Here is a 27535-nt window from a genome sequence, read left to right on the forward strand (position 1 = left end):
TGAGTATTGGCAAGCAGCCACAGAAGAAGGTGAGGCAGGTATCAAGGTGTGCGAGGCTTGGTAAGTAGGTAAGCTCCACCCTCCATCCCCACCCTAGCTTAATTTTTACCTGTGTGCCTCACCCCACTCTCTGCTCCCTAGGGTGGGTGGGGTCTTAATTAGGGCTAATTTTGGGGGTAGGGCTTAATTCAAGTGCATGCGTTAAAAACATGATAGGGCTCACCTTTTCGAGGTGAGTTTTATTTTAGGGGAAACATGGTAAATGAATTTTGGCTTCTTACTAACATTGCTTGCCGGAAGGTCTCAAAAATTGACCATGTGACCCCAGGATATTGTAACCATCATAAATATGAATTGGTTGCCAAGCATCTGAATTTTGATCATATGACAATGGAGATTCTACAACGATCGTCATGTCACATTTTCAGAGCCATTGTAACTTTGATCACTAAACGAATGGTTGTAAGTTGAGGACTACCTCTATTTAGGCATTATGCAGAGAAATTATTCTGGAGATGCAAAATACTGTATTTTTCAGAATATAAGACACACTTTTTCCCCAAAAAAAGAGGATGAAAATCTGGGTGCGTCTGATACACTGAATACAGCATTTTTGCCCTCCCGAAACCATGCCCCCTTTGCAAAAATGGACATGCAGAGGTTTTGGGAGGTTTGCAAAGTGCTCCTGGGGGCTGGGGAGGGAAAATATAAGCAAAAAACGTTCCATTTCTGTTCTCCCCCTCCCAGCCCCCAGGAGCACTATACAAGCTTCCCAAAGCCTCTTCATGCCCTTTTCTTTCTTTTTTTTTTTGCAAAAAATGAGCCTGGAGAGGGTTTGGGAGGCCTGCAGAATGAAAAAAAACATGCTTTTAAAAAAAATTTCCTCTTCAAAATCATGGTGCGTCTTATACTCTGAAAAATACGGTAGTTTTCTTATGTGAGAAGTCAACTAGAGAATCCAAAGTGAGAAAGTTCTAATACTGTGCTGAGAAAATAAAATATCTGATGAGCATTGAATAGATCTAAATTTGCACGGATTTTGATTTTTTTATTCATTGACACATTGAAGATCCAATCCTATATTGGTGTGCTTCAACCGTAATCAGAAAATTATCCACAGAATACTCGAATAAAACTCATCCTTAATTATTAAAAACGTAGACAAATACAATTAAGGATCTCAGTATAAATTTGATATATAGAGGAGAATTGGACAAAGAAAGAGATTTGTTCCATAAAGAAAGAATTCATATCATCAAATCATCTTGGAGTACTGTGTGCCAATTCTGACATTAATGTGTTTCATTTTGCTGCTCATTGTGTTTTAATTATTCTAGTGCTGTGGAGAATTCATTCAGCATTAAATGCATTTGGGTGGGGGGTGATTATGTTACATAGCTACACTTTGCAAAGTTGCCAAATCTTTAATAATAAAACTGAAATAGTAGTTCAGCAAAAGTTAAACATTATGTTGGGTAAGGAGTTTCCACTGGATTCCCAAAGTGCTAGAGCCTAGAGATCATGCTAGCATGTTGGCTGTTCCTCAATAGTAGCCTAAAATGCCAACTTTAATTAAAAGCTTCATTTTATGCTTGCCTACCTAGTGGCAAATCTTACTGCAGTGAACTTGTAAGTGGGAGCAGTAAGCACTAGAGGCAGTATTCTTAACTGTAATATTGAGCCAGAGAAAGGGTTGTCTAAGGACACTGTGCTAGAATTAACTCTTGAATTACCTGTATGCATTTGCTTAGCTTTGATCTCACTTTCAGAAGTATTTGATTACTTAAACAGCACCTTTAATACACTATGTCCCAACATTTAGATGTTTTTACTCTACTTTCTAGCTGTATTTATTTACAGATTGGCTTTTTTAAGTGGGCTGCATAACTTATATATCCCATCGTAATTGAATCTTGGATCACTGTGCTGTGGACATTTCTGATATAAGTAGTTCCAAAAGGAAGCTATTTGATACAGTGAAATCAGCATAGTTCTAATATTCTAAAACTCCAATAGTTGTGTTTGAAAAAATGTGCACAAGTGCTGTCTTAGAGGATGAATTGCACTCACTTATTTCAAATATTTTTGTAGGAAAAAATAAGCATACTGGATTGAATTCTCAGGACCACATGGAATCCTGAAAGCCAAAAGTCTTAAGGTGCCTTGCCTATTTTAGTTTATAATTTCCATAATACAAATTTGGAAGATGTTGAATATATTGCAATTTGTTTGAAATTCCTCTTATATTCTGCATGAAATAGAAAGGTCATACTTTTATGAAAATCAAGTTAGGCATCACTCAGATTATAATTAGAGTGTACAGCAGAATGTGATGAAGTTTAATCTTAGGTTGATTTTGGTCTGACAAGCACATTAAATGGATTGTTGAAATATTAAGTTTTGGTTCTGCAATTTAACATTGTGAAGGAAACTACAATATCCAAAGAACATAAATTGGGATCCTCAGTATGCCTATTTGCTTGCAAAATGCTAGATTTCTAGAGAGAGCATTTTTCTATAAAGAAAAGGGACAACATCATATATTTATTTGAATGTTGAACTTGCATTTCTCACAGTCCTGACACATGGTAAAATACTTTCTGAAATGGAAGGATTATTTTCCCCAAAAGCAATTTATTATATGTGATGCTGATTTGTTAACTATATTAAAATCACTCTAAAAAGGCCTGGAGACAATGTTCTTTACCCTGGCTTTGGTATAAGATTCAAAAGTTTAACATAGTCTTTCTGTTCATATTTGACTCAATATTATTTGGAATTTGGTCCATCAAGTGCCTATAATTCTGTTGACAACTTCATAAATATTAGTATTATTATTTGTTTATCAGACTTTATCTTTCTTTCATTTTTGTCAGCTCAAAGCAGCATGCATGCCTAATTCTCCTGTCTTTTATTTTGCCTGCAACAATAACACTGGGGGCAACTGTCCCAAAGTCGGCCAGCCAGCTTTTATGCCTAAAAGGATTAGAACTCATGGCCTCTAAGTTTCTAACCCAGGACTTTACCTACTCTCTCAATTCTCTTTCTTTGCTTTCATCAACGTCTTCCAGATTTAAAGCTCTCTTACAGGTATACAGGTAGTCTTCAACTTACAACCACAATTTGGAATGGAATCCTTGTTGTTGAGCGAAGCAGTCTTTAAGTCCAGCTACCCACGTGACTGTTTTGCTCAGGGACTGCAGTTCCAACACTCCCAGAGCTTGGGTTTGTGGGATCTGAATTCCATTCTTTCATCCTGTCGAAGGAATTCAACTCCCCTCAACAAACATTTCTTTGAACCAGTCCCTCGAGACAAGAGGGAGTCAGCCCTTTTGGCAGGCAGCAGCAGCTTACAACCTTCCCTGCCTGGTTTTCTATTCAACTTTCTGGGGAAACCCGCCAAGAAGATTGCAAATGGCAGTTGTATGACTGTGAGACGCTTGGCAACTGGTCATAAGTGTGAACAGGTAACCAAGCACCACTCATATCACAATCATGTGACTGCGAGGTAGAAGTGATAACCTTTTACAATGGCCGGCAATGTTCTATGAGCCAAAAATTACTCTTTCTGAGATTGACCATAAGGCAAGCACTACATATACTAAACATTCTGTATATGAATCATTTCATGTACAGAATAGCTAATTTAGGATGGTGCTTATAGAAACCAGAATTCGGATTTTCAGAGTCTTGTTATATATATGGAATGATACAGGGCTGTTTGGTTCTCAATGGAAAGCAAAACAGAATTATTGTGGTTAAGAGCCTAAAAAGCAGAAAAAAAGCTGGGGGGGGGGGTTTACAATTGTGCAGACTTTGGCAACAATTGGAGAGAGAGCAGAAAGGACGCTGGCTGGGAGAATCAGAGGGTAGGTAGAACTTATAGAGGAAGAAGAGAAAATGGGAACATATGTAAGTGAATTAATCTTGCCCTACCTAGTGCATTAAATATATCTAGGTTCCTTCTAGATTTTATTTTCAGTTAAAACCCGGGGTACAAAATTTTCCAGGCTTTGTTTCTGCAAAACTGTGACAAATTTGAAACATTTTTGGTAAGACTTCCAGGGCCCTGTCTGTAGTATTTACAGATAAAGGGTTAAATACAAAGTAAGTTAGCCAGACTTACCATAAGTTTCAATGGCAGTGACATCAATGACAGTGAAGAGATTTGGAAAAGCCAGTAAAATCATCAAGGCAAAGAAACATTTTCCAAGAGCAGTTCTAATAAATAATAGGACTGGGCATAATTTTGCAAAGAGTTTAGAAATGCTTTTTCAGAGGAGGGTGGTTATGAACTTGCAAACAGGTGCTGCATTGATCTCCCACACATTCAATACTATGAAGCACCTTTTTGGAATAAAATCCAAAAGACATTTTCCAGATTTACTTTTCTAATAAATACATTCTTAATATTTTGAGAACTGTTTTTTAAATTATAATAGTGGAACATTTTTTTTACCTTCTGGATTTTATCCCCAAAGAGCTTTTGTTTACATTTGGGAGTTGTTAGAATCTTCCAAAACAGTGTGACAGAAATTTTGTATTGGTAGATAGGGGCAAAAATCATGTATTTGGTGATAGAAATTGGAAAACTTGTGAGTTTCCAGTAAGATTAAAATATTGTATTAATGGTGACAAAATTAGACTAAAGCTGGAAGAACAGGTAGTCCTCGACTTACAACAATTCATTTAGTGACCATTCAAAGTTACAATGATGACCGTTTTTCACGCTTACAACCATTGCAGCATCCCCATAATCATGTGATCAAAATTCATGCACTTGGCAATTGATTAATTTATGACGGGTGCAGTGTTCCTGTAATCACATGATCTCCTTTTGCAACCCTCTGGCAAGCAAAGTCAATGGGGAAGCCAGATTTACTTATCAACCATGTTACTAATTTAGCAACTGCACTGATTCACTTAACAACAGTGGCAAGAAAGGTAATAAAATGAGAAAAATTTCACGTAACTGTCTCATTTAACGTCCGAAAGTTTGGACTCAGTTGTCGTAAATCAAGGCCTACCTGTATTCATTTTTTTATGTTAGGTAGGAATTGAAGTGGTATATAAATTATATGAATAAATATGTATAGCACTATGTTGAAAGCATATTTTGCCTTTGACTCCCTTCTTCCATTGTTGCTATTTGCTTTTTTATTTGCGTATCCTATCCCTTTAACAACTAGAAAATAGCAGATGGGATAGGATGCTATTGATTCTGGCTATTAAAAAAGCTTACCTAAAAAGATAAGTAATGAGAGGTTAAGGAATGTGACTATTTTGACTTTGGGCCATCTGGATATGGTCTTCAACTCACAGAGTTCCCAGCTGGCCATGTGTGTTAAAAGTAGCCTGAGAGTCTTTGCAAATTTTTAAACAGTTAATAGGTTATTAATATTTAACAATTATAGGCGGAGACATTTATGTAAAACAACTTATTTGGATAGTATAGTGTATAATGTAGGCCTATACATTTAATAAATAAGTAAATTTACAGCTTTTTCCAACTTTGTACTTTCAGCATTTCACATTCTGGATGCAAATTCTGCAAGTTTTTGTCCTAACATATTGGGAGGGTATCCAGTTGGGGAATGCTGACATATATTGCTATGTATGTAATTATTTTGAAACAAAGCAAACCTTTCAATTTCAGAAATTTCCCTCATGAAATTTTTGTCAGTATTGAAAGTGAGCAATATGATCCTAGTGCCAAAATTATTTGTCTTCTCTATTCCCTTCTTTTGTGTAAAATAGAAAAAATGTTTGAGTAATAAGAGAAAAAATAGCCCTCTATTAATAGCTCAAGCAGAGAGAAAAAAAGATTGCTGCAACTTACAAAAATATGCAAGAATTGCACCATTCTTGATTATTTCAATGTCCTAATAGCATAAGATTTAATGTTAATGCCCTTTATTGAATACTATGCAGATTGTTCTGGATTTATTTACTTACAATCTCTTACATCCGCCCACAGCTAAACTGATAGACTGAAATAATCACTTATCACTGGCATGCATATCACCAGTAACTTCAGTCACCATATCCTCATATATTCCTAATCATTTCCTCTGTTTGCCCATAAAGTATTACTGTCTCCCATTCAGAATTAAGCATCGTATCATGTAGTTTCTTATATCCTGAACAATTGCAAGTAACCCTGGCTTCACTACCTTGTTTTGCTAAAATAAACCCTCTGAAAATATTGCAACACAGCAGCAGCCATGAGTGACTAGGCTCGCTGCCTCCTACACCTCAAAAATAATAAGATTTCCCTGAAAATAAGGCCAAGTGCTTATTTTGGAGGTCAAAAGAAAATAAGACCCTGTTTTATTTTTTGGGAAACACAGTATAAGTGGCTACTTAGTTCTTAAGTGACATAGTCATAAGTGACATTACATGACCCCGCCAACTTACGATGGCAGTTATAGCAATCCCAGTTACTATTAGGCAAGTCCCATGCACTTGTAGCATCCCACCATCACATTTTTACCTGTTACGACCTCTTGCCAGCTTCCCCCATTGACTTGACTTGTCAGAAGTCAGCAGTGAAGATCGCACAAATGGTGATTGATTGAGTGGTTAAAATTATACACTGCCCACATCACTGTCTAATGACTCTAGCGGTTAATAAGTAAAACCTTTGTGATCACATCACTGTGGGATGTTGCAGCTATTGTAATTGCAAGCAATTTGCCAAGTATCAGATGGTGGTCCTGTTCCTGGGGGGATGCTGGAATGGTCACAACTACATAGATCCGGGACGTGCAGTCAGGGGAGGCAGAGCCTCACCGCTCTCACCATGAAAATAAAAAAAAAGGGAAAAGGCGCTGAGGAGCCTTCTGAACATGTGGTCCGGGAATGGGACCACCTGTGCAGGAGGCTCCTCTAGCCTCAGCCTCCCTCCTGCACACGTGGTCCCATTCCCCGCCTTCCTGAGTCAACATGAAGGGGACTGCGGAGCGCGAGCCATGGGACCGGGGAGTAACTCAGAATAGTCAGTGGTCATTCAACATGAAATAATAGAGTTGGAAGGGACCTTGGAGGACTTCTAGTCTACCCCTCTGCTCAGGCAGGAAACCCTATACCTGGGATGGCAAACCTATGGCATGCATGGCACAGGTGGCACATGGAGCCATTTGTCAGGGCACGCAAGGTGTTGCCCTGTCAGCTGGCCAGAGCGCATGCTCATGCTGCCAGCTGAGTTCAGCCTTTTTTTAAGCCATTTTTCGCCCTCCCCAGGCTCCAGAGGCTTTGTAGGAGCCTGGGGAGGGCAAAAAGAGCCCCACCCCACCCCAGAGGCTTCAGGAGCTTCCCTGAAGCCTCCGGCGCACATAACACCTGCCCTATGGGCAAACCGGTGGTTCGGGAACGGACTTCTGGTTTGCTCATAGGGTCGTTTTTAGTCCTCCGGAGGCTTTAGGGAAGCCTCCTGAAGGTCCCTGAAGCTGGGGGGGGGGCTGTCTTCTTCCTCCCCGGGCTCCTATAAAGCCTCTGGAGCCTGAGGAGGGTGAAAAAATCATGCAAAAAATGGGGGGAGTGCCTCATGCGCGCATGCACACTGGGGGAGTTGCGCATTGCATTATGGGTGCACGACCATGCACGACACCCCTGCGCTCCTCCCCTTATGGCACGCGAGCCAAAAAAGGTTCGCCATCGCTGCCCTATACCATTGTAAACCAATTGTTGTATAATACTTTAAAAACCTCCAGTGATGAAATACCCACAATCTTTGAAGGCAAGCCATTCCATTGGTTTATGGTTTTCACTGTCAAGAAATTCCTCCTCAGTTCTAGGTTGCTTCTCTCCTTGATTAATTTCTACCCATTGCTTCTTTTTCGGGTGCCTTGGAGAATAGTTTGACTCCCTCTTCTTTGTGGCAACCCCTGAGATATTGGAACACTGCTATCATGTCTCCCCTAGTCCTTCTTTCTATTAAACTAGACATACTCAGTTCCTGCAACCGTTCTTCATATGTCTTTGTTGTTGTTCTCTGCACTCTTTCTAGAGTCTCCACATCTTTTTTAACATTATGGTGACCAAAACTGGATGCATGAATAACTCATGAGATTAAGATGAAATGTTGAGAATCATTCCTGATTTAATAGGAAAGGGCATAACTATTATCTAAGCTACACAAACTTAAAGTTAAAGTGTAGCTTCAATAGTCTCCCTTCTTTCCCACCATTGTTTTCAAAATAATATGAATCATTCCAGATATCCCTAAAATGTATAATAGCCTTCTCTCCACGTGCTATGATCCAAAAGGGTTTGCCTTATAAAAAGATTCCCAGCAGCTTTGTGAGCATTAGATTTGGGCAGGATTCCAATATATCTTGAAGACATCCGGTAGATAGGGATAGTCTAGGGCAAATTATTTACAAGACTTTGAATTAAAGTAATTTCTGAGACTGTTCCAGTTTTCACTCACAGATGGCAGCCTGATATGAAGATAAACTATGCCAATGATTTGGTACAGGCAAACATGTCCAACTTAAAGATCCAGTATTCTGTTCTTCCCACTCAAAATAAAAAGTAGGCAGGTAAAATAGTGCCAGTAATCTTGTTTGATTATAACTTTATAAAATTATAATCTACTCTAGTGTCTTTCAGTCAGCTCTGAATTGCAGCTGATGGTGCAACCTGCATGCCTACATTTTGTTGGCAAGAATGAAACATGAATGTCACATAGCTGACATCTTCTGGGATGATATTCTTTTTACATTACTATAATTTGATTTGTTTGTTTTTGAATAATACTACTTATATATTGTCAGGGATTCTACATTATTGCTTTTTCTCATCCAGTTTTTCTAACAGCTGCATTCTTCTACAACTGTGATTGCAACATATTTCAGGCCCTATACCCAGTAGGGTTTAATGCATAAAATGTTGATCCTAATTTTAACATATACACTGTTTGGAATCTGTATGTAATAACATATAATGTGTATGTTGCTTGAATGTAAGTCCTAATACTAACAACTTGAGTGAAGAATAAATGTGATCAATGATCATATGAAGAAGATGGAAATAGCACTTGAAAAACGAGTTTTATATTTCATCAACATAAACATTGGTCTAAACTGGTGTTTTTCAAACATAGCAATATTAAGATTTGTGGACTTCAACTCCCAAAATTGCTGTCTGGGAAATTCTGGGAATTGAAATCTATACATTTTAACATTGCCGGGTTTGAATAAAACTGGTCTAAACAAAACATTAAACCAGACATAAATTTATGCCAAACTATTCTTTGAATGAAGGTACAATATATTTTGTGTCTTTATGCATGTTTTAATGAAACTGATAGGTAGTGCCTACTTCTGTTCAGTCTCCCCTTTTCCTCCTTCCATTCTTTCAGATAAAACAGGAACTTCCTTTACTAACAAAACCACCCTGTACAAGGTAAGAAAGAAACTAGTCAGTGTTTTTTTTTAAGTAAGTGAAATCTCTTCTTTGGTTTCCATGAATTCTTTAAATAAGCAATATTAGTACTGAAAATGATATATTGAATATTAATCTAAAATGGTATTCTATATATTCTAGAGTAGGCTTTTCGAACAGCGAGTCACAATCTTCTAGAGCAGTGTTTCTCAAACTTGGCGACTTTAAGTCCTGTGGACTTCAACTCCCAGAATCCCCCAGCCAGCATAGCTGGCTGGGGAATTCTGAGAGTTGAAGTCCACAGGACTTAAAGTCGCCAAGTTTGAGAAACACTGTTCTAGAGTTATCACATGCAAATTTAAGAGAGTTTGCAACCACCAGAACTGGAATGATGATGATGATGACAGCTTATCAAGATAACAAGGTTTTTAATGCCAGGTTAAACTAAGGAAATTAAGGAACAGTGCTAGAAAGTTCTTTTTGTACCCAGCAAACTTTTAACTCAGCTCTCCCTGTTTGGGAGTGACAGAAGAGTTGGTGAAGAGTAAGGGCAATATCCTCATTGCCTAAGCGTGCATGAGAAATATTAATATTTCCTAAAGAGAATGAGTAAATTAATCTATACTTTCTGGTGGGGGTGGGAGGGTTCTTATTTCTATTATACCCATCATTACTTATTGCTACATATATTTCTGGATATTTACAATACTATTGTAGTTATTACTATCTTAGTATCCATCATAGTGTGGGTAAAAATATACACACGTTTGTGTTTTGCGTAATGACTTTGACCTGTTCTTGCTGTGGAAGTACTTTCATGTTAGCGTCCATGATAGGCAGCTGACCTGATTCTTCCCATTCCCTTTAAATAGAAGAACTTTTGGTGTTTCATTTGTGCTGCTTAAACATCTGTGGTCTGAGGATGGAGATTAGGCCTAACCTTGTAAATTTTGTAAGTTTGTCTCCTGCACAAGGTTGGGAAGGAGGAATCGAGTTAGAATCGAGTTTATCAGGGGGCATATCGCCCAAACCTATTTACTATTTTAAAGAATTACAACATTACAATGATTTTCCTTTCCATATGATTTGTTCAGAGACTAATTTTAAGTCTCCCTTGATGAACCTGTGCCCTAGCATGTTTTTAAGGTCAACTGTTCCTATGGATGAAAATGCATACAGTAGATGAACAGACATCGATTAATTGAAAATTGGCTATGACTGGTGCCTCTTGGTTTTAGGTTGCTTTTAAAAGCACTTTGATCACCTGCAGTGTGATGCCAATTATGACTGACAATCAGCTATAGGAAGTTCTCACTTAACTGATTGCAGTTGGTACAATGCATGTCAGTTGCCAAGTGCCTGAATCTCAACCAAGTGTCCGTCAGGTGGCACTGGCGGAACTTCAAAAACTAATCATAAATCTTCTTTTTCAATGTTGTTGTAACTTCAAACAGTCGCTAGAAGAGCAGTTGGTGAGCAAGGATTACTTGTTTTCCTATCTTGGTACCTTCCAGGCGTGATGTTACTGCTGCTGCCCCAAAATTTGGCCTTGGTGTCTGAAAATCTTGAAATTCTAGTCCCATCACATCTGAAGGGTACCAGACTGGATCTATAGTAGATTCAACATCTCTCAGAAAAGTGATTATGGCATAACCCTTTAAAAATATCTGTATACAGAGGAAATATGAGGGACCACGTTAATTTGAAAGCTCAGTCTTTATTACACCATGACTCTTTCTTTATGGTGAAATACTAACATAAATATAACTTTAGAATTAGAAAAATGTAAACCTCAGATGAAAATACCCAATACGTATCATGGTTCAAAAATTATATTGCCTGTAGACAAACATATCAAGCAGAAATTCAGTAGGTATTTCATTAAGCTGGGCAGTATAGGCGAAAAAATATAGTTAAATTTTAAAATAGTTTTCCATGTGTCTAAATTAAGGGTGGCATTCTGTTTCATATTATATTGTGCTTCTGAGGCTTAAAATCTGTTATTAACTTATGTGCCGCCCAACAATAAGTACATTAGTCAAAATATTATTTTTCAGGGATTCAACTTTGAGAATAGGTTTAATATTTGATTATAATAAGTCTATGAATTAAAGGACAGCTTATGCTGTACTCTAAGAACTGTGTCTATTGAACTAATAATCATAGAGACATAAGCAAAGAATGAAATTATAGCCAGTTCCTCATCACAAAAATATTTGATTTCTGGTTGATGATCAAAATAATATTGTTTTAAAATATATCTGTTGTCCACAATCAAAAAAATACAAGCAAGTCAGTTTCTATAATTCTAGAAACAATTGTGGTGAATTGAAAGCTGTAGCATCTGACATGTAAATTGTTGTGATTTCACTTGGAGCAGGTATTAGGATAGCCTTCCCTCTCCTGTGTTTCAGGAATATTTTGTTGGACAATCTGGGTGTACTTTGTATATTAAGAAGGCTATCCAGGAGTGCTTTGTGTTCAGTTTGTGGCATCTTCAAGTAGGGCTGAATGACAGTCATCTAGAAAAGCTTTAAAAGTTGATGTAGGCAAGGCTTCCCTGTCCCAATGTTTTTTTAGATTATTAGGGCCAATACTGGCGATGTTTGCTGGGCATAAAGAGGGAACAACAAGTTGGAGAAGGCTGTTATCGATAGAACTAGATAAATAGTTTATAGTATGGTAAGATTCAGAATATCTGAATTGAGGATCATAAAATAACCACTCCTATGTACTTCAGCTAAACATAATCAAGCAATGGAAAATATTTATGGACTGAAATTCCTATCATTTTTTCAGATCTCAGTCCATTTTTTTCAGGATGCTGAAAAACAAAAATCTGTCTGAAAAAAAATGTTCTTAATGTATAGTGTGCAGCACTTGTAATACTTCCTTTGCTTTCTTCATAGGGAAATCATCTTTGACCATTCAGTTTGTGGAAGGCCAATTTGTTGATTCCTATGATCCTACCATAGAGAACAGTAAGTAATTCTGAACTCTGCACAATCAGAAGAATTCTCAACTATTTCACACAGTTTCTGTATCTTGTTTTTTTTTTAATGTTTTCCCCTAAATGTTTGGCTATCTTAATGTTAAATGTTCAATAAAGACAGAAATATATTCTACGTATATTATATACACATACACTATATTGTGGTAATACTTCTTATATAGCCAACTTTGTGGCGTGTAATCATTATTTTCATTTTTTAAATAAAATAAAATATACAGCTACCAAATATATATATCTTAACTAACCCAGTAGTCTTCCTGGGAGCCACCTCCAGATATTCTTACAATTTAATCCATACATAAGATAAACCAATGCTCGGTTAATTATGGAATTCCTACTTTGTAATATATTTTATATTATTTTTATTTATTTTTCAGAATATGGATCAATTTAAGATTCAATCATTTAACATTGTTTACATTACATTTTATCCTGTCTTTGCCCAAACTACCTCAATAATACGCTAGAATTTTATATTACTAAATACATCAGAGAAATATCTGGGCAGTGTCTAAGGTACTTTGTCTGTAAATAAAGGCAAATATATGTGCCTAGGCCAGGGGTGTCCAAACTTGGGAACTTTAAGACTTGTGGACTTCAACTCCCAGAATTCCCCATGGCTGGCTGGGGAATTCTGGGAGTTGAAGTCCACAAGTCTTAAAGTTCCCAAGTTTGGACACCCCTGGCCTAGGATCATGTTGCAAGATCCAGTCTGGGCCAGTCACTGGGACCAAAGGTTTACTTTTCTGAGCTTTCGGACTCCTGCTGGAGCCCATCTTCAGGGAGCCTCTAAGAGAAGTTAGAGAAGTTCCCTGAATATGGGTTCCTGCAGGAGTCCGAAAACTTGGAAGAGTAAATCTCCAGTCCTGGTGATTGACCCAGATTGGATCTTGTCCTTTGTCTGCCTCTCAAAAAGGTTATGTGAAGATTTTCTTATTAAATGTCAATGAGTTCTAGCTGTCTATTCCCACACATCTACAAATACATCCACTGACATGCTGAGTGTACCGGAAATGAGGCCCCATAGGCCAATCACAATACAGTTTATTTATTTATTTCTCAGAAAAAATGTTATTGTACTTAGGAATGTTCAACGGTCACATGTCAAATGAGAAAGGAAGTGTTTAGAAGCAAATAACAACCAAATCATTTATAGTTTAATTCATGTAATAAATGACCATATTTTTTGGAGTATAAGACGCACCAAGGTTTTGAAGAGGCAAATGAAAAAAAAAGTTTTTGCGCTCTGCAGACCTCCCAAAAATGGCTCATTTTTTGTGAAAACGGGCCCGTTTTTTTTTTTCTTCAAAAAAGGGCATGCATAGCCTTTAGGAAGCTCATAGAGTGCTCCTGAGGGCTGCGTGGGGGGGGGGCAAAATTGAGCAAAAAACGGCCCATTTTTCACCCATTTCTGCCCTCCCCAGCCCCCACGAGCACTCTGCAAGGCTCCTAGAGGCCATGCAGAGCCATTTTGGTGAAGGAGGCTGGGTTTCAGGAGGCAAAAAATGCTGTATTCAGTGTATAAGATGCACCCAGATTTTCAGCCTCTTCTTTGAAGGAAAAAGGTGCGTCTTATACTCCAAAAAATACGGTATCTGTGGGACCTGACTTTTGATATACCCTGTATAGGCAGGTGCATATCCAGACACACAAAATTATACATTACACTGTATGTGTGTGTACAGTATGCACAGAGACAATACTATGCCACATGGTTTTAGTTAGCATTCCTGAAGGTTATTTAATCTTATTTCAAAAATATAAGTGTGAACACTATTTCTCATATTTAACACTCCATTATAGATGAGAAGTAAGAGTTCTACAATGTGTTGGCCTGTAATAAATATTAATTGTAGTAATTTTAGAGAACTAGGTCAATTTTTGCATTTTTGGTGGGTGTTTTCCCCTCCCTTATGTTTGAATTGGAAACATTTGCAAATATAATTGTTGTCTGTGAATCATAAATATGTTTAGAAGTAACAAAGTAAAATCTCAGTCCTCAGTGAGGATTATAAAACAAGTCTGAGATTTACAAAGTTCTCCAGTTGTCTAGTTTGGCTGTATTCAAAATATATTCACAAAATCTTTGAGACTTCATTCTGTATATATATTGTGAAATACACCAGATTCAGTTCGGTAGCTTAAAATTCATTTTTGTAATCATGGCGTCCTTCAAACGTTGAAAGATGAACTTGATTTGAAGTCTGTTGCAAAGTACAGAATTGATAAACTGTCATATGGTGTGATGATCTGTCTACCAGCAGAGCTGGCTGGAGAATTCTGGGAGTTGAAGTCCACCACTCTTAAAGTTGCCAAGTTTGAAGACCTCTGGTCTACTGTATTATTGCCAGGAACCTTGTGAAACCTTGGTGGAAAAATTCTCCAGTGCTCCTGTTTTGACTCAAATTCTGAGACCTTGGTAGAAAAGTTCCTCAATTTTCCTGTTTTGACTATAAATGTTTGAGACCTTGGAAGAAAAATCCCTCAATTTTCCTGTTTTGACTATAAATGATTGAGACCTTGGAAGAAAAATTTCCCAGTGCTACTGTTTCGATTCAAGTTAGCTTTGCAGCTGGACCTTCTCTGCATAAAAGTGCTTAGATCGGTGGCCTTAGTATAGCAGCTATTTCTTCAGCAATAATGAATGTTTTGCAAGATGTATTGCATTTATCACTCTGAAATTTTATCCACCTCACATTGCTGCTGATAGAATATCTAATGTTTATATTTGGAATGATTTGGAAGGCATTACAAAAAAAAAGACATAGATTATACAGATCATTTCAACATATTTTTTTATAAAATAGAATTTGATTTACGCTAACAAGATGTTGGCTTCATTGAACATTCATTGTCAGTCTTGTATTCAAATGCTGCATTTCTTGACTTCCATTCACTGTAACAATTTCTGTTGTTTTCATGTGCTAAACACTTTAGCACAAGATGATGGATATGCCAAGCTGCAGGTACTAAATTGGGGCAGGCAGCCTTAATGATAGCAGATACAATTCATGAAATGGAATTCCAAATCTAGAAACCTGCTGCTATCAAGCTTAATTAACTTTAAAGATTCTGATTAGTTAAGGAAATTAAATTCATGTGTAATCAAGTACAATATATTTAAAGGCAGATAAGTAAAATTTAAAAGCAAGAAGCATATGAGAAACAAGGATATTAGTTTAATTTTGCAAATGTAAAAAAAAGCATTAAAGTCAGTTAAAATGTAATTACTTGAGTCAGCCCTTTGTTAAATATTGTTTATAATTTCTTAGATGAGAAGAATCATAAAGTCCTCAAGTCCAGCATCTTCCTACAAGGAGGAGTTATAAAATTTTCCAATGCAGCCTGCAATTTCTAAGTGTTGTGTACAAGCAAATGGACTGTAAAAAGTAACTTTTTCTGCCTCTGAAAAAGCAAGAGTGTCTTTCATGGAGACAAATGCAGCTAAATAACCTTCATTTCATGTTCTTGAATGTACTTTAGTGGAAATATTGCACCGTGTGGTTTCCTTACATTGTGTTAGCATCACTTTTCAAACTTTTAATATAATTTATAATTTTGGGGAAACTATTATTATTTATTATTATTATTATTATTATTATTATTATTATTATTATTATTATTATTATTATTAAAATAATACATATATACTAGAACCAAACTTTTAATGTCCAATTGGGTTTGGGTTTTGTATTTGGCCTGTGCATGTTTGGTCAGCCCCTCCCTCTCTCTCTTTCTCTCAGCCCAACCCCCACCTCACAGGCTTAATGTGAGGAAAATAGGAAAAGGGAGGTATGTTTGGATATGTTTGCTGCTTTGAGTTATTTATGAAATTAATAAAGGCAGGATATAAATAAATAAATTATTCTGATGGAAAAATTAAATCTCTTATTAGCACATCATTATTATTATTATTATTATTATTATTATTATTATTATTATTATTATTATTATTATTATTATTATTGGTTGTTCTTGTTGTTATTATTATTATTTATCTTTGATGAGATTCACATCCTTTGGGGCTGGTTGGTAGCTCAACAGCTGGAGTCCTAACCAAGGACCTAGGAACTGTTAAGGTAACGTCGGAGGATATAAGCTGTTCCAAGTAGGGTGGTTTTTTGTAGAGTCAGAATGTTCAAGTCAGGTAAATTTAGAATTTCCAAATCGTGAGGTGGTGGTATTATTATTATTATTATTATTATTATTATTATTATTATTATTATTATTATTATTATTATTATTATTATTATTTAAATCCACTCAGGCATCATAACTGACATTTTTGGGGATTGTTTATTAACATATAACATTTCCCATGATACCTAAAATAGTTTTATTTCAATACTAATGCTGTATTTTATCAAATGCATGATTTTAATGAACTATGCATCTGAAACAATAATATATTCTTATTTTTATTTGTCCAGCATTCACAAAGCTGATTACTGTCAATGGACAAGAATATCACCTTCAAGTGGTTGACACCGCTGGCCAGGTATTAGTTTGGGTTCAATATCTTCAAATTGCACAGATATTTGTTGATGTCCTTGTAGAACTGTGTAGTGATCAAATGGGTTCAGTCTTTTTAGAGTTACCTTCTTCACACACTTTATCTTCATCTCTGTCCTCCCCGTTTTAACAAGAGCAAAAGCCACTACGAAGTCAATTCCAGAGGATTTGCCCAACCCAAGTGCAGGGGAGAACCATAACCTAAGAAAATGTCTCACACAAGACCATCTGTAATTCTCAGATGGATAAAGAAAGTGGCAAGATTCTGTTGCTACAACCTTATAATATAAGTAGTATTGGCAAAGTCTGTCCCCAACAGGCAATCAAGAAAATGCTATGGTAAATGGCAATATCTCTGAAAGGTGCTTGGGCTGACTTGGAAGGCAACCAAAATAGAACCTTTAGAACTTTGGGAATGTCTCATAATAAGCAGCAGGATTAAAGTTCAGATCTTTGGAACTTAGACTATTGTTTTGTCCAGCCTTTTGTGCAATATTATTTATGCCCGTTCCGGATTTTGCTATAAACTGAAGTCTTAAGTCTAACCTTTGTAATGCAGTTGAGTATGTGCAAAGTTACTAAAGTGGTTTATCTAATTTCGCATTCTTAACAGCAAAAACATAAAATTGATAAAATGTAAATCTAGTAACATAATAGTTTATTTTAATAGTCTTCTTGCAACTCAATTTTAATATAGCAATTTAGGAATGCAAAGTTCAGTATTACCAAATTCCCATTTAGCATTTGTCAAAATCATTTGTTTAGAAATGTGATTATGTGGACATGCCATTTTCAGTAATACTGCTTCCATGCCTTGTATTTTCAACTGATTTCTTGCTGACCCTTGTACAGGCATTGAAATCTTTCAGCTATGCCTGGAAAGATTATAAGACACAGTGGTGAAAAGATGTCAGTTTGTATACATTCATGTATGTGTTCCAATGTTGTGATGATTGTGTTTAATCTTAAGCATCAAAGGTGTGTGTTGCTACAGAACTTCAATATGAAGCTTTCTCTTCCAACAGGATGAATATTCCATATTTCCTCAGACCTATTCCATAGATATCAATGGCTACATTCTTGTTTACTCAGTCACTTCAATAAAAAGGTAAATTATGTTCCTATATACTGTACACTATACCTTTGTTGTCTGATTTTGAGCTGTTTTAATCTGTGCTTCAGTCTTTCCATAAAAATAAAAATTTGTTTTATGGGCTGTGGTTGCTTTTATATGCATTGAGGAGTTACAGCACATGAGCTAAAATACATCCTATAATGGAAGGCTTAAAAACAGAAGAGCTGAATTGTATTTTATGCTTTTCACTCAAGTTGCCAGTTTCACCACTGTTCCTCACCACTGTGAAGCTACAAGGAAAAAATATGTGGTCAGAGCAGTGAGTGTGCTACCTAATGTCAAAGCGACCTTTTAATAAAGTTAGGATATAAGTTGAGTAAAGACTGTTAGTACAATTACAATCAGATTTACAGTACATGTTTAAACTTATGGGCGTCTGAGATCTTCATGGTTTTAATGCTAGTCTAAACATTGGGACGTCTAAACTGCATATGTACGAGTTCTGAATTGTCTCAAGGTTATCCACTATTTTAGATAACATATTTAAAAATTAAATAATGGAACAAGTAAAAATATCCAATGATTATGCAGGAACTTGAAAAGGAACTTTCTGATCTGTTTCTCACACTTCCCCTAGCAAGCAAGGGGTGATAATTTATTTCAGTACAGCACTGAATTCTCCACTAAGTTGGCATTTGTTCTTTTTTTTGCCTCCTGAAGTAAAAACCTTGGTGCTTTCTCAAAGCAGTTAAAACTTGAGATGCTAAATCCCGTTACTCTAAATATAAAAATTTTTTTTTGCCTTTAGTTCATTCATGTATATAAGGTTATATCGTGATATGCCTGATAGTGTGTATAAAATAAGGCAGGCAAGCAGAGTTAAGATTCAGACAGACCTCCTTATTGGAAGTTGTGACCCAGGATGTATTTATACAGGGCAATAGAGAACAAAACCTTAATGGACAAAATAACCTCAGCTTCTGAATTGGTACTGAGGCCAACACTGGAAATTTCCTTTGCTGGGACTCAATTATCGCTTTCTCATATGTGTGTGTTCTTGGCTGCAGGGGATAGAAAATCTTTTACTTTTGTTTTTTAAAAACATTTAAAATAGGCTTTTGGCATTGCAGCTAGTCGGAGAATTAATAAAAGTTGTGATGCGGTAATCTTCGGTTTCCAAATTAATATGCTGAAAACTTTTGAGAGACTTCTTACATGCGAAATGATCTTTTTTTTTATTAAAGCCTTTTCTTTCTTCCGTGGCTTTCAACAGATTTGTTTATGGTTTATTGATTTCAAAGATTAGTTTCATAAGGATGTTTTGCCCCCTACAATGATTGACCTTGTGTGAAGTGGCCAAGTATGTATATCCTCTTTCCAACTGACCTTGATAGGGTTTAGGGCTCCCCGCTCTTGCCTTGACCTGCTATATGCTTGCCGGCCACTGCCACTCAGCCTTTCCGGGTGGCACAGATTGGCATCCTCTCATAGAAACATAGGAAACAGATGACAGAAAAATATCTAATGGTTTGTCGAGTCTGCCCATTGAGTTTTTGTTGTTGTTTTCTTTTATCTATTATTTTATTTTAATTTTTGACATTTTGCATCCAATTAGAAATTTTAAACCTGTTTTTAACAGAAAATGCTGTGATTTTTTTTTAAATCTAAAAATATGCATAGCTTTTTAACATTTTTGAATTAAAATGACTGAAATCTCATGAGATTAGGTGGCAGACCCTGGTTCTTGTAATGTTGGACTACTTCCTTCTATTTCATAGCATCTGTAAGTACTCTATTACTTACCCCATCTCTAAACAATATAGTTAAGTAAGCTGCACCCAATTTTATAACCTTTTTTTGCCACAGTTGTTAAGTGAATCACCATGAATCATATAGTTGTTAAGTGAAACTGCCTCCACTGACTTGGCTTGTCAGAAGCCAGCTGGAAGGTCGCTAATGGGGATCACATGATCCCAGGACTCTACAACTGTCAAAAATAAATGCCAGTTCCAATGCATTGGGACTGCCAAAATAAATTTGAATTTATTTTAATGTGACAATTCACTTTGTCACATGAATTTTGATAACGTGACAATGAGGATGCTGCAACAGCCATTAAGTACAAGAACTGATCCCAAGACACTTTTTAGTACTGTCTTAACTTTGAATGGTTGTTGAATGAATGATCAAAAGCCAAATATACAATCTTTCATTTATCCTGAAATACATGTCCTACATTTTGGTAATATTACCCTTTTCTGCTTTTCTTTTATTTCCATCTGGGTTTTCTCTCTCAGAATTTTCTTTCTTTGTTTTTATGTTTCTTGTATTGTTACTGGTTTTTAATTTTATTAATGCTTTTAACAACTTGTAGTTTCTGGGAGTCGGGCAGCATATACATTTTAAAAATAATAATATTAATGTAAAACAGACCCCTTATTTTGAATATGCAATCATTGTATTTAGTTATGAGATTTTACCATTTTAAAAAAATCAAATTCATAGGCAGCCCAATTAACATTTCTAGCCATGAATAAATTGGGCTAAAGACTAATTGATCATTTCAAAATATATGTCTATGAAAATGTTATCATTGGCAAGTTTTCGCTGATTATGTATGGACTAATTTTTTCCAGGTCTGAAATTTGGCACTGGAGCGCCGGGTCACCAAATCTCTTTCTGCTCCAGACAACCCACTGCCAGAAATGACCCAATCTCCCTGGAAGGTTTCAGTTTGCTCTCTGGAAAGACAGAATATTCTTTACACAACCATCATCTTTATTTTTCACATTTATTTCTAGGCAAATAGATACTCTAAGAGTTTAATAGAATCATTCGATGTATTTAAAACTATTTGTAGACTGGGTAGAAATGTTACAAATACAACTTTGATTGTCAGATATAATGTCATCCTTTTATTTTGCAGTTTTGAAGTGATTAAAGTTATCCATGGCAAGTTACTGGACATGGTGGGAAAAGTCCAGTAAGTAGCAACATAGTCATTTTCATTCCATGTTTCATTTTTTAAATTGTTTGCAGTTGTTTTACTCCCTAAGCATTTGAATCTATTCTGAAATTAGTTGTATGTCTTTTCTTCCACAGGATTCCCATTATGCTGGTTGGGAATAAGAAGGACCTGCATATGGAACGGTATTGAATATTTCCTTTTAAATAGGAAGGTCCTGCTGCAGTTATGTTAAACTTAAAACATAGTGCGATATTTAGGGGACTTCATATTTTTTCCCCTCCAATGTTCTACCTTGGACACAAAATTTTCATCTGATCCTTTTTTCCTGGCCTTTATTTGCTTGTAAACCCAACTAAGCTTGGATGATTGGCCAGTCAATGACCTATTTAGCTGAAGGCAAGAATTGCGGGCCACCAAGGACATGCTATATTTATCCTACATTTATCACTTTTTCCAAGGGTCTTAGGGTTATTCAGGTTCAATCTCACAGGCTCCCTATGTAGCTGGTTAGATTAAGACCACATAAGAGGTTCAGGTTCACCCAGTGATCTTCACAGGATATGTAGGAAATCTAGTGTTACCTAAATTCTTGATTTGCTTTCTCGTTCTACAATGAATCCATGTGGCATTCACGTTGGTGCGTGCCCACCCACTTGCACTCTCTGTGTGGGGCAAGCAGATGAAAATGGGCACTTGTTGTGAAAATGAGTATTTTTCATTACATTATCGGGGGTAGATCTGGAGCAATAGTTCATTGACAGCTGTGTTGTCAGACAGATTGTTCTGAGGTTTTATTTTCTCTTTTTGGCAGTGTTTTATTGCCTTTTACTTCTCTATGCATGTACACCTTATTTCATGCATTACAATTATTCTTGAAAATGTTGTTTACATTCCTCGCTTCCTATTCAGGTTATTGTTAGGCACCAGGATCATTGTTGCCACTGCTACATCTACCAGTACTACCTACATTGAGAATTTTGGCCAGTTTCATGGCTTTTCAAGATGCTTGCAATACAGCTATCATTGACCACTTGCAGTGTTTCTCCCTGTCTCAGTTGCTTTCTCTAACCCAACATTCCCCAAATGCATTGGGATACAACTCCCATAACTTCTTGCAGTTGACTTGTTGGGTTCCATAAACCATCTAAGAACTCACCATAGCTGGAAAAATTGGGCTAGCTGGAAAAATTGCTTAGTGTCAGAGATATTTATATTTGCTTGTGGGTCTGGCCTATTGAAAGGACTGTCTATCCTCTATTACATCCACCTGGCCTACAGGATGTGAAGGCAAAGCTTGTTATGGATCCTATCAATTAGGGATGTGTATACATCTGGCGGGACCACAAAAAGAGCCTTCTCAGTGGTGGCCCCTTCTCTATGTAACATATTCCCTAACCCAAGTCATGGTTGGCCCTCACCCAGTTGCCTCTCTAGAAGGCCCTAAAAACCAGCTCTTGTCAGCGGGCCTGGGAACCCCGAATGGAGCCAATCAAATAGCTGATTTCATTGTGTTGTTGTACTGTAGGGGATGAATATAGATTTTTTAAAAAATGTTATTTACCCAACATATGTGAGTTGGGTAGCTATCCAGTTGTGGTTGACTTAAACCACAACTGAGCCAAAAATTGCCATTGCTAAGTGAGACAGCACTTTTTTGTGAGTTTTGCCTCATTTTATGCCCTTTCTTGCCAGAGTTGTTAAGTGAATCACTTCAATTAAGTTAATAACACAGTTGTTAAGTGAATCTGTCTTCCCCTATTGATTTTGCTTGTCAGAAGGTCGCAAAAGGTGATCACATGATCCCTGGGACCTCTGCAACCATCATAAATATGAGCCAGTTGCCCGATGTCTGAATTTTGATCGCATGACCCATGGGGGTATTGAAATAGTTGCAAGTGCGAAAACTGGTTATAAGTCACTTTTTTCAGTGCCATTGTAACTGTCATTAACGGTCATTAAATGAATGGTTGTAAGTCAAAGACTACGTCTATACATTTATTTAATAAATAAATATTTAATGCTTGAGCCAGAACTCCTAATTATGATAACAAATTCTTTTGTTGTTACTTCACATTTCTGAATATTCTTTTACAAGAAAGATTCCCCAAATAATGACTCTTTCTGAACTGATCAGTACAGGACTCTGCAAAATGTATGGCATTTCCCTAATGGGCCCAATTGGCTGTTCCAAAAATAACATCCAGCAAATTGCTTGTGAAGCTGTTGTAATGTGCAACTGGAGATGGTGCCTAAGTTGTTGCTACCAAACAATTGGGATCGTTTGTAACAATAAGAGTCCATCCCTTTCCAGCGATATGTGGATTGCATAACTTTATAATGAAAACGACTACAGATTGTTTTTCCCATGCCGTGTTGACCCACATGGCCTGGCAACTGGCTCATATTTATGACATTTGCACTGTCCCGGGGTCACATGATCACCTTTTGCGACCTTCTCACAAGGCTACAAAACTCACGCACCAGGACTCCAGGGCCAAGCTACCATTGAACTTCCGGGTGAGCAAATGGGTCTTCTCCCTATCATGAGTCCCTCCCAACAAATTGCCTTTTTCTCCCATCTCCGCTCTAGGGTGATCAGCTATGAAGAAGGGAAAGCTTTAGCAGAATCATGGAATGCAGCTTTCCTGGAATCTTCTGCTAAAGAAAACCAGGTAACAAAATATATATATATTCAAATCCCATTTTTGAAATTCAGCAAGAAAGAGACATAACACTCTCAAGATCCTGTAAAAATATTATAATTATTAAAGCTTTTATGTCACCAAATAGTAATAGCAACAGACCAGCTTTCAGCCACATGCAATTTTGCACAGCAATCCAGTCAATTAGTTTATGGATGTGCAGAAGGTAAAATAATTTGTGGTTTATTTCATTTTTGTGGGGGTCATTTTGCTTCTATTTTTATTTATAAATACATGCCACACATTTTAAAAAATATTTATATCCTATGTAGTTAAATTATTTTTTGTTTATTGCAGCAGCATTCTTATCTGTTCATACACACTCATTTCGTTGCTTTCATAACCTGATGCTATTCCACATTAGATGTTTAACTGGAACAGACACAGGGAATAACCCATTTTAGAAATTTGACGATATGTGTTTTGTGATTCATGTTAGTCCTTTCTTCTGTATTGCTTTTGTTTTTACAGTTCTTTCAAGAAAGGAAACATTTTCTAAACAGGCTTAAACAAAAATCACTCTTCCTACAACTTGCTAATAATCCTTTTTCAAGGGGGAAAATTCAAGACTGCCATTTTTTGACTCTTTCTGTCACAAGTCACCATATGTTACCCATTTCAGCCATTGAGGCTATCATTTGATTCATCAAAACAATGTTCCTATAGATTTTTTCCTAAAGAGAAAGTGACTTGCAGGTTAGAAATCAGTGTAGAAAAAATGTTGATTAATTGTCAATACAGTTTAGGATCGTGCTAAAGTAATATTCAGGAGAAATAAATTAACTAGCTCCTTATGGACCATTTATATATATATAGGAATACATTGATATGGTGAACATTTCATTTTAGTTTTTAAAATGTCACATGAAACCCTGTGCACATCTGACCATAAACAAAACACTGTTCAATTACTTGTTGTATCACATTTTTAAGATGCCCAAGGGATAATTTGAATCCATGGAACAAATTAGACAGGAAACCCAATTCAAAATTAAACCTTGTTAACAAATAATTATTGCAACATGAGGCAGGCATTGGATTTGCTAATGGGTGGGATTCACTAATTATTGGAACCAATATTTTCTCCTAGTGCATTTTCTGGGCAACTGTTTCTTCTTCAGTTCCAATCCTCAAATACATTTCAATGTATGTTTTAAAAACAATGGAGGCAAAACTGCTAATGAAAAGCAACGACATAGTAAGAGGCGGATTATTTTAATCAGGCCACAGAAAGCCAGTATTTGGATAGAAAATTTATAGTTCCTGGGTTGTTGTTCCGTTGTATTCTTTAGTGTAGCTTTACTCAACTTGATGATTTCTGGATAGATTTAAGATTACATTTCTCTAAATTCACTGCCAGAACCTCAAAGGACAGGTGCAGTATCTAATCCATCCCATTTAACCACCAGCATTGCCACTGGGTATTAATCATCGTTCTAACACAAAGGAAGGAACTCTTACAATTGTGCATTGGGTTCTTAGAAGATCTCCTTCTGTTTCCTTCTTTCAGACTGCTGTGGACGTTTTCCGGAGGATAATTTTGGAAGCAGAGAAGATTGATGGAGCATCTTCACAAGGGAAATCTTCCTGCTCAATGATGTGATTGCACACTGGAGGCTCTAAAGTGGGGATATGTCTTCTCTCTAAAGAAGCAAACTGCCTGTTCCCCTCACAGTGAAATTACGCTTTTTATTCTGTTAACTTGAACTATATACACTCAATTTGAGACTTTTCCCTTCTGATTATGTTAAAGTCTGACTCAGAAAGGCTTCATTTTCATTTTCAAATTTTAAGCAATCATATTTTCAATTTATATATTTCTTAATATTATGACCAAGAATTTATTGGCATTAATTTTTAAATGTAATTGGATTAGAATAATCATCCAGATGAAGCATATTGTTACACTACTAACTAGGCTTAAATATCAGTGTTTCTTTGTGTTCAATGTATACTTGTAAATAAAATACTGCAAATTAGGTGTGCCTCTTGTTGAAGTTCTTTCAGGATTGCAGTTCTTTTCACATTAACAATGATTTACGTCAGTTGCCCAGAATAATACAATTCAATGTGGCATTTCTGAACTCTGATGGTATATGTCAAAAAGAAAATTCTCGGAGGTAACTTAGAATCATAGGTCAGGAAGGGACTTTGGAGATCTTCTAATCCAATTCCCTGTCCAAGGCAAGATATCTTATTGTATCCTGGACAAATGATTGTCCAGTCTTTTCTTGAAGGTATTCTACTGATTAATTGCTCTCATGGTCAGAATTTTTTCTCCTTACCTGTATGTATGTCCCATTGACAATTTTCCACCCATGACTTCTTGTCCTTTCGTCCTATTCCACCCATGGCTTTGGCCTGGTGCCCTAGAGAATAAATCAATCTTCTCTTCTGTGACAGCCCTTCAAAGGCTGGAAGACAGCTATCGTGTAACCCTTAATCCTTCTCTTGGATAGACTAGCTTTTTCAATCACACAATTTAATCTACAGATCCATTATCATCTTGGTTGCTCTTTTATATTGTGGTGACTTAAAGAAACTGGAAGATTTTGATTGATTGATTGACTGATTGATATACAGAATTATATGGCTACCTCTCACCTACGGTGACTCTAGGAAGCTCACAGCAGTGCTTAAAATAATTAGCTAAAAAGAAATGCATCTGGCAAAAGCCACATCCTAGACTTAGCCCATTTATGGTGCTTGAAGGAAGAGACAGGTCTCACTGGAAGGTTAAAAGGTTGGGGTCCCCTCAGATCTTAGGTCGGAAGTTGTTGCAAAGAGCTAGGGTGATCACAAAGAAGGCACACTTCTGAAATCCCATCAGGTATCCACATTTAAGAGAGAGGAATTAGAGTGTGTCCATTCATCCCTTGAGGAAAGCAACTGCTAGTCAATGCAGCTGACATAGCAGTGGTGTTACTTGGCACCCCAAACTGCAAATGTTACTGCATTCTGCACCCGTTGCAGCTACCAAAATTGTCTTCCAAGGACAGTCCCATATAGAAGGCATTGTAGCAATCCAAATGGAAGATGGTTAAGGCATGGCTGCCGATGAGCAAGTACTTTTGGTCCAGGTTTCAATCATTTCAGCTGGCAAGAGCTTTCATAGGCAGGAGAGGGGATTATAGTTCAAAAGATGAGCGCAATCACACAGTTGAAGACTCGGTTACGTGCATTCCAGAAAACAGGCCTTCAATTGCAATATTTCTACTGCCATCTTGACTCACCCTAGAGAAGTCCCTAATGACTGGTTCTTACTCTGTAGGCAATTAACTCTTTTTGGTGATTATATTTTAATTTGGCATTACATGTGTATTTACTCTCTTAACTTCTTGGGAAACATTTTTTTTTCCTTTTCTTGCTTCATATTCTTGTGAAGATTATTTTCAGTGTGTTCTGAAATAAGGCGTGATCTGAAAGTGTCATGACAAACTTTCCTGTAAAGCTTATCCTGATACAGCTGACTGTTGAGGTGTGTGGGAATGCATCAATTGACCACTATCACTGTGAATGTGCTTTAAGTTGATGTTTTTATCTTGAGTAATGGAAACAGACTGCAGAACGATTGTTTTAAATTGCCAGCTATTTTACTAGAGCAAGCAGCATGTTGTGATCTTTGCTCACTTAGTAGATCCTGCACACAGTATTACAACACACATTCAGCCATTGTGAAGTTGCAATTAGGCAGAAAATTCAAATCACTTTCCTTGAGGATGCCTTTTGCCTTTGTCTCCTATGGCTGTAAGGTGGCTGTAAGATACTTTTGGGGTGAATCTCTCTGCTAATTGGAAAGAAGAAACTTATTTCTAAGTTCTGCCATTTAATTTTGCTCCAAGAAGAAATTAGGACATTACAGATTTTGGACCATAAGC

The 27535-nt window shown here is 36.7% G+C and overlaps 1 protein-coding gene across 2 annotated transcripts in view; it reads left to right on the forward strand.

The window, feature by feature from the left end:
* Nucleotides 1-25642, forward strand: part of RHEB (Ras homolog, mTORC1 binding) — a 32716-nt gene extending 7074 nt beyond the window's left edge. The window contains exons 2-8 of one of the 2 annotated variants that reach the window (XM_081931919.1): nt 12297-12368; nt 16831-16901; nt 17938-18020; nt 20914-20970; nt 21090-21137; nt 23546-23627; nt 25168-25642. In XM_081931919.1, coding sequence (XP_081788045.1) covers nt 12297-12368; nt 16831-16901; nt 17938-18020; nt 20914-20970; nt 21090-21137; nt 23546-23627; nt 25168-25260 — 506 coding nt within the window. In that variant the 3' untranslated portion in view covers nt 25261-25642. The remainder of the gene's footprint in view (nt 1-12296; nt 12369-16830; nt 16902-17937; nt 18021-20913; nt 20971-21089; nt 21138-23545; nt 23628-25167) is intronic. The other variant, XM_081931920.1, reaches the window with a different exon arrangement.
* Nucleotides 25643-27535: the final 1893 nt, after the last annotated feature.

Source organism: Natrix helvetica (genome assembly GCF_964273705.1).
Source record: "Natrix helvetica genome assembly, chromosome: Z".
NCBI classification, from domain to species: domain Eukaryota; kingdom Metazoa; phylum Chordata; class Lepidosauria; order Squamata; family Natricidae; genus Natrix; species Natrix helvetica.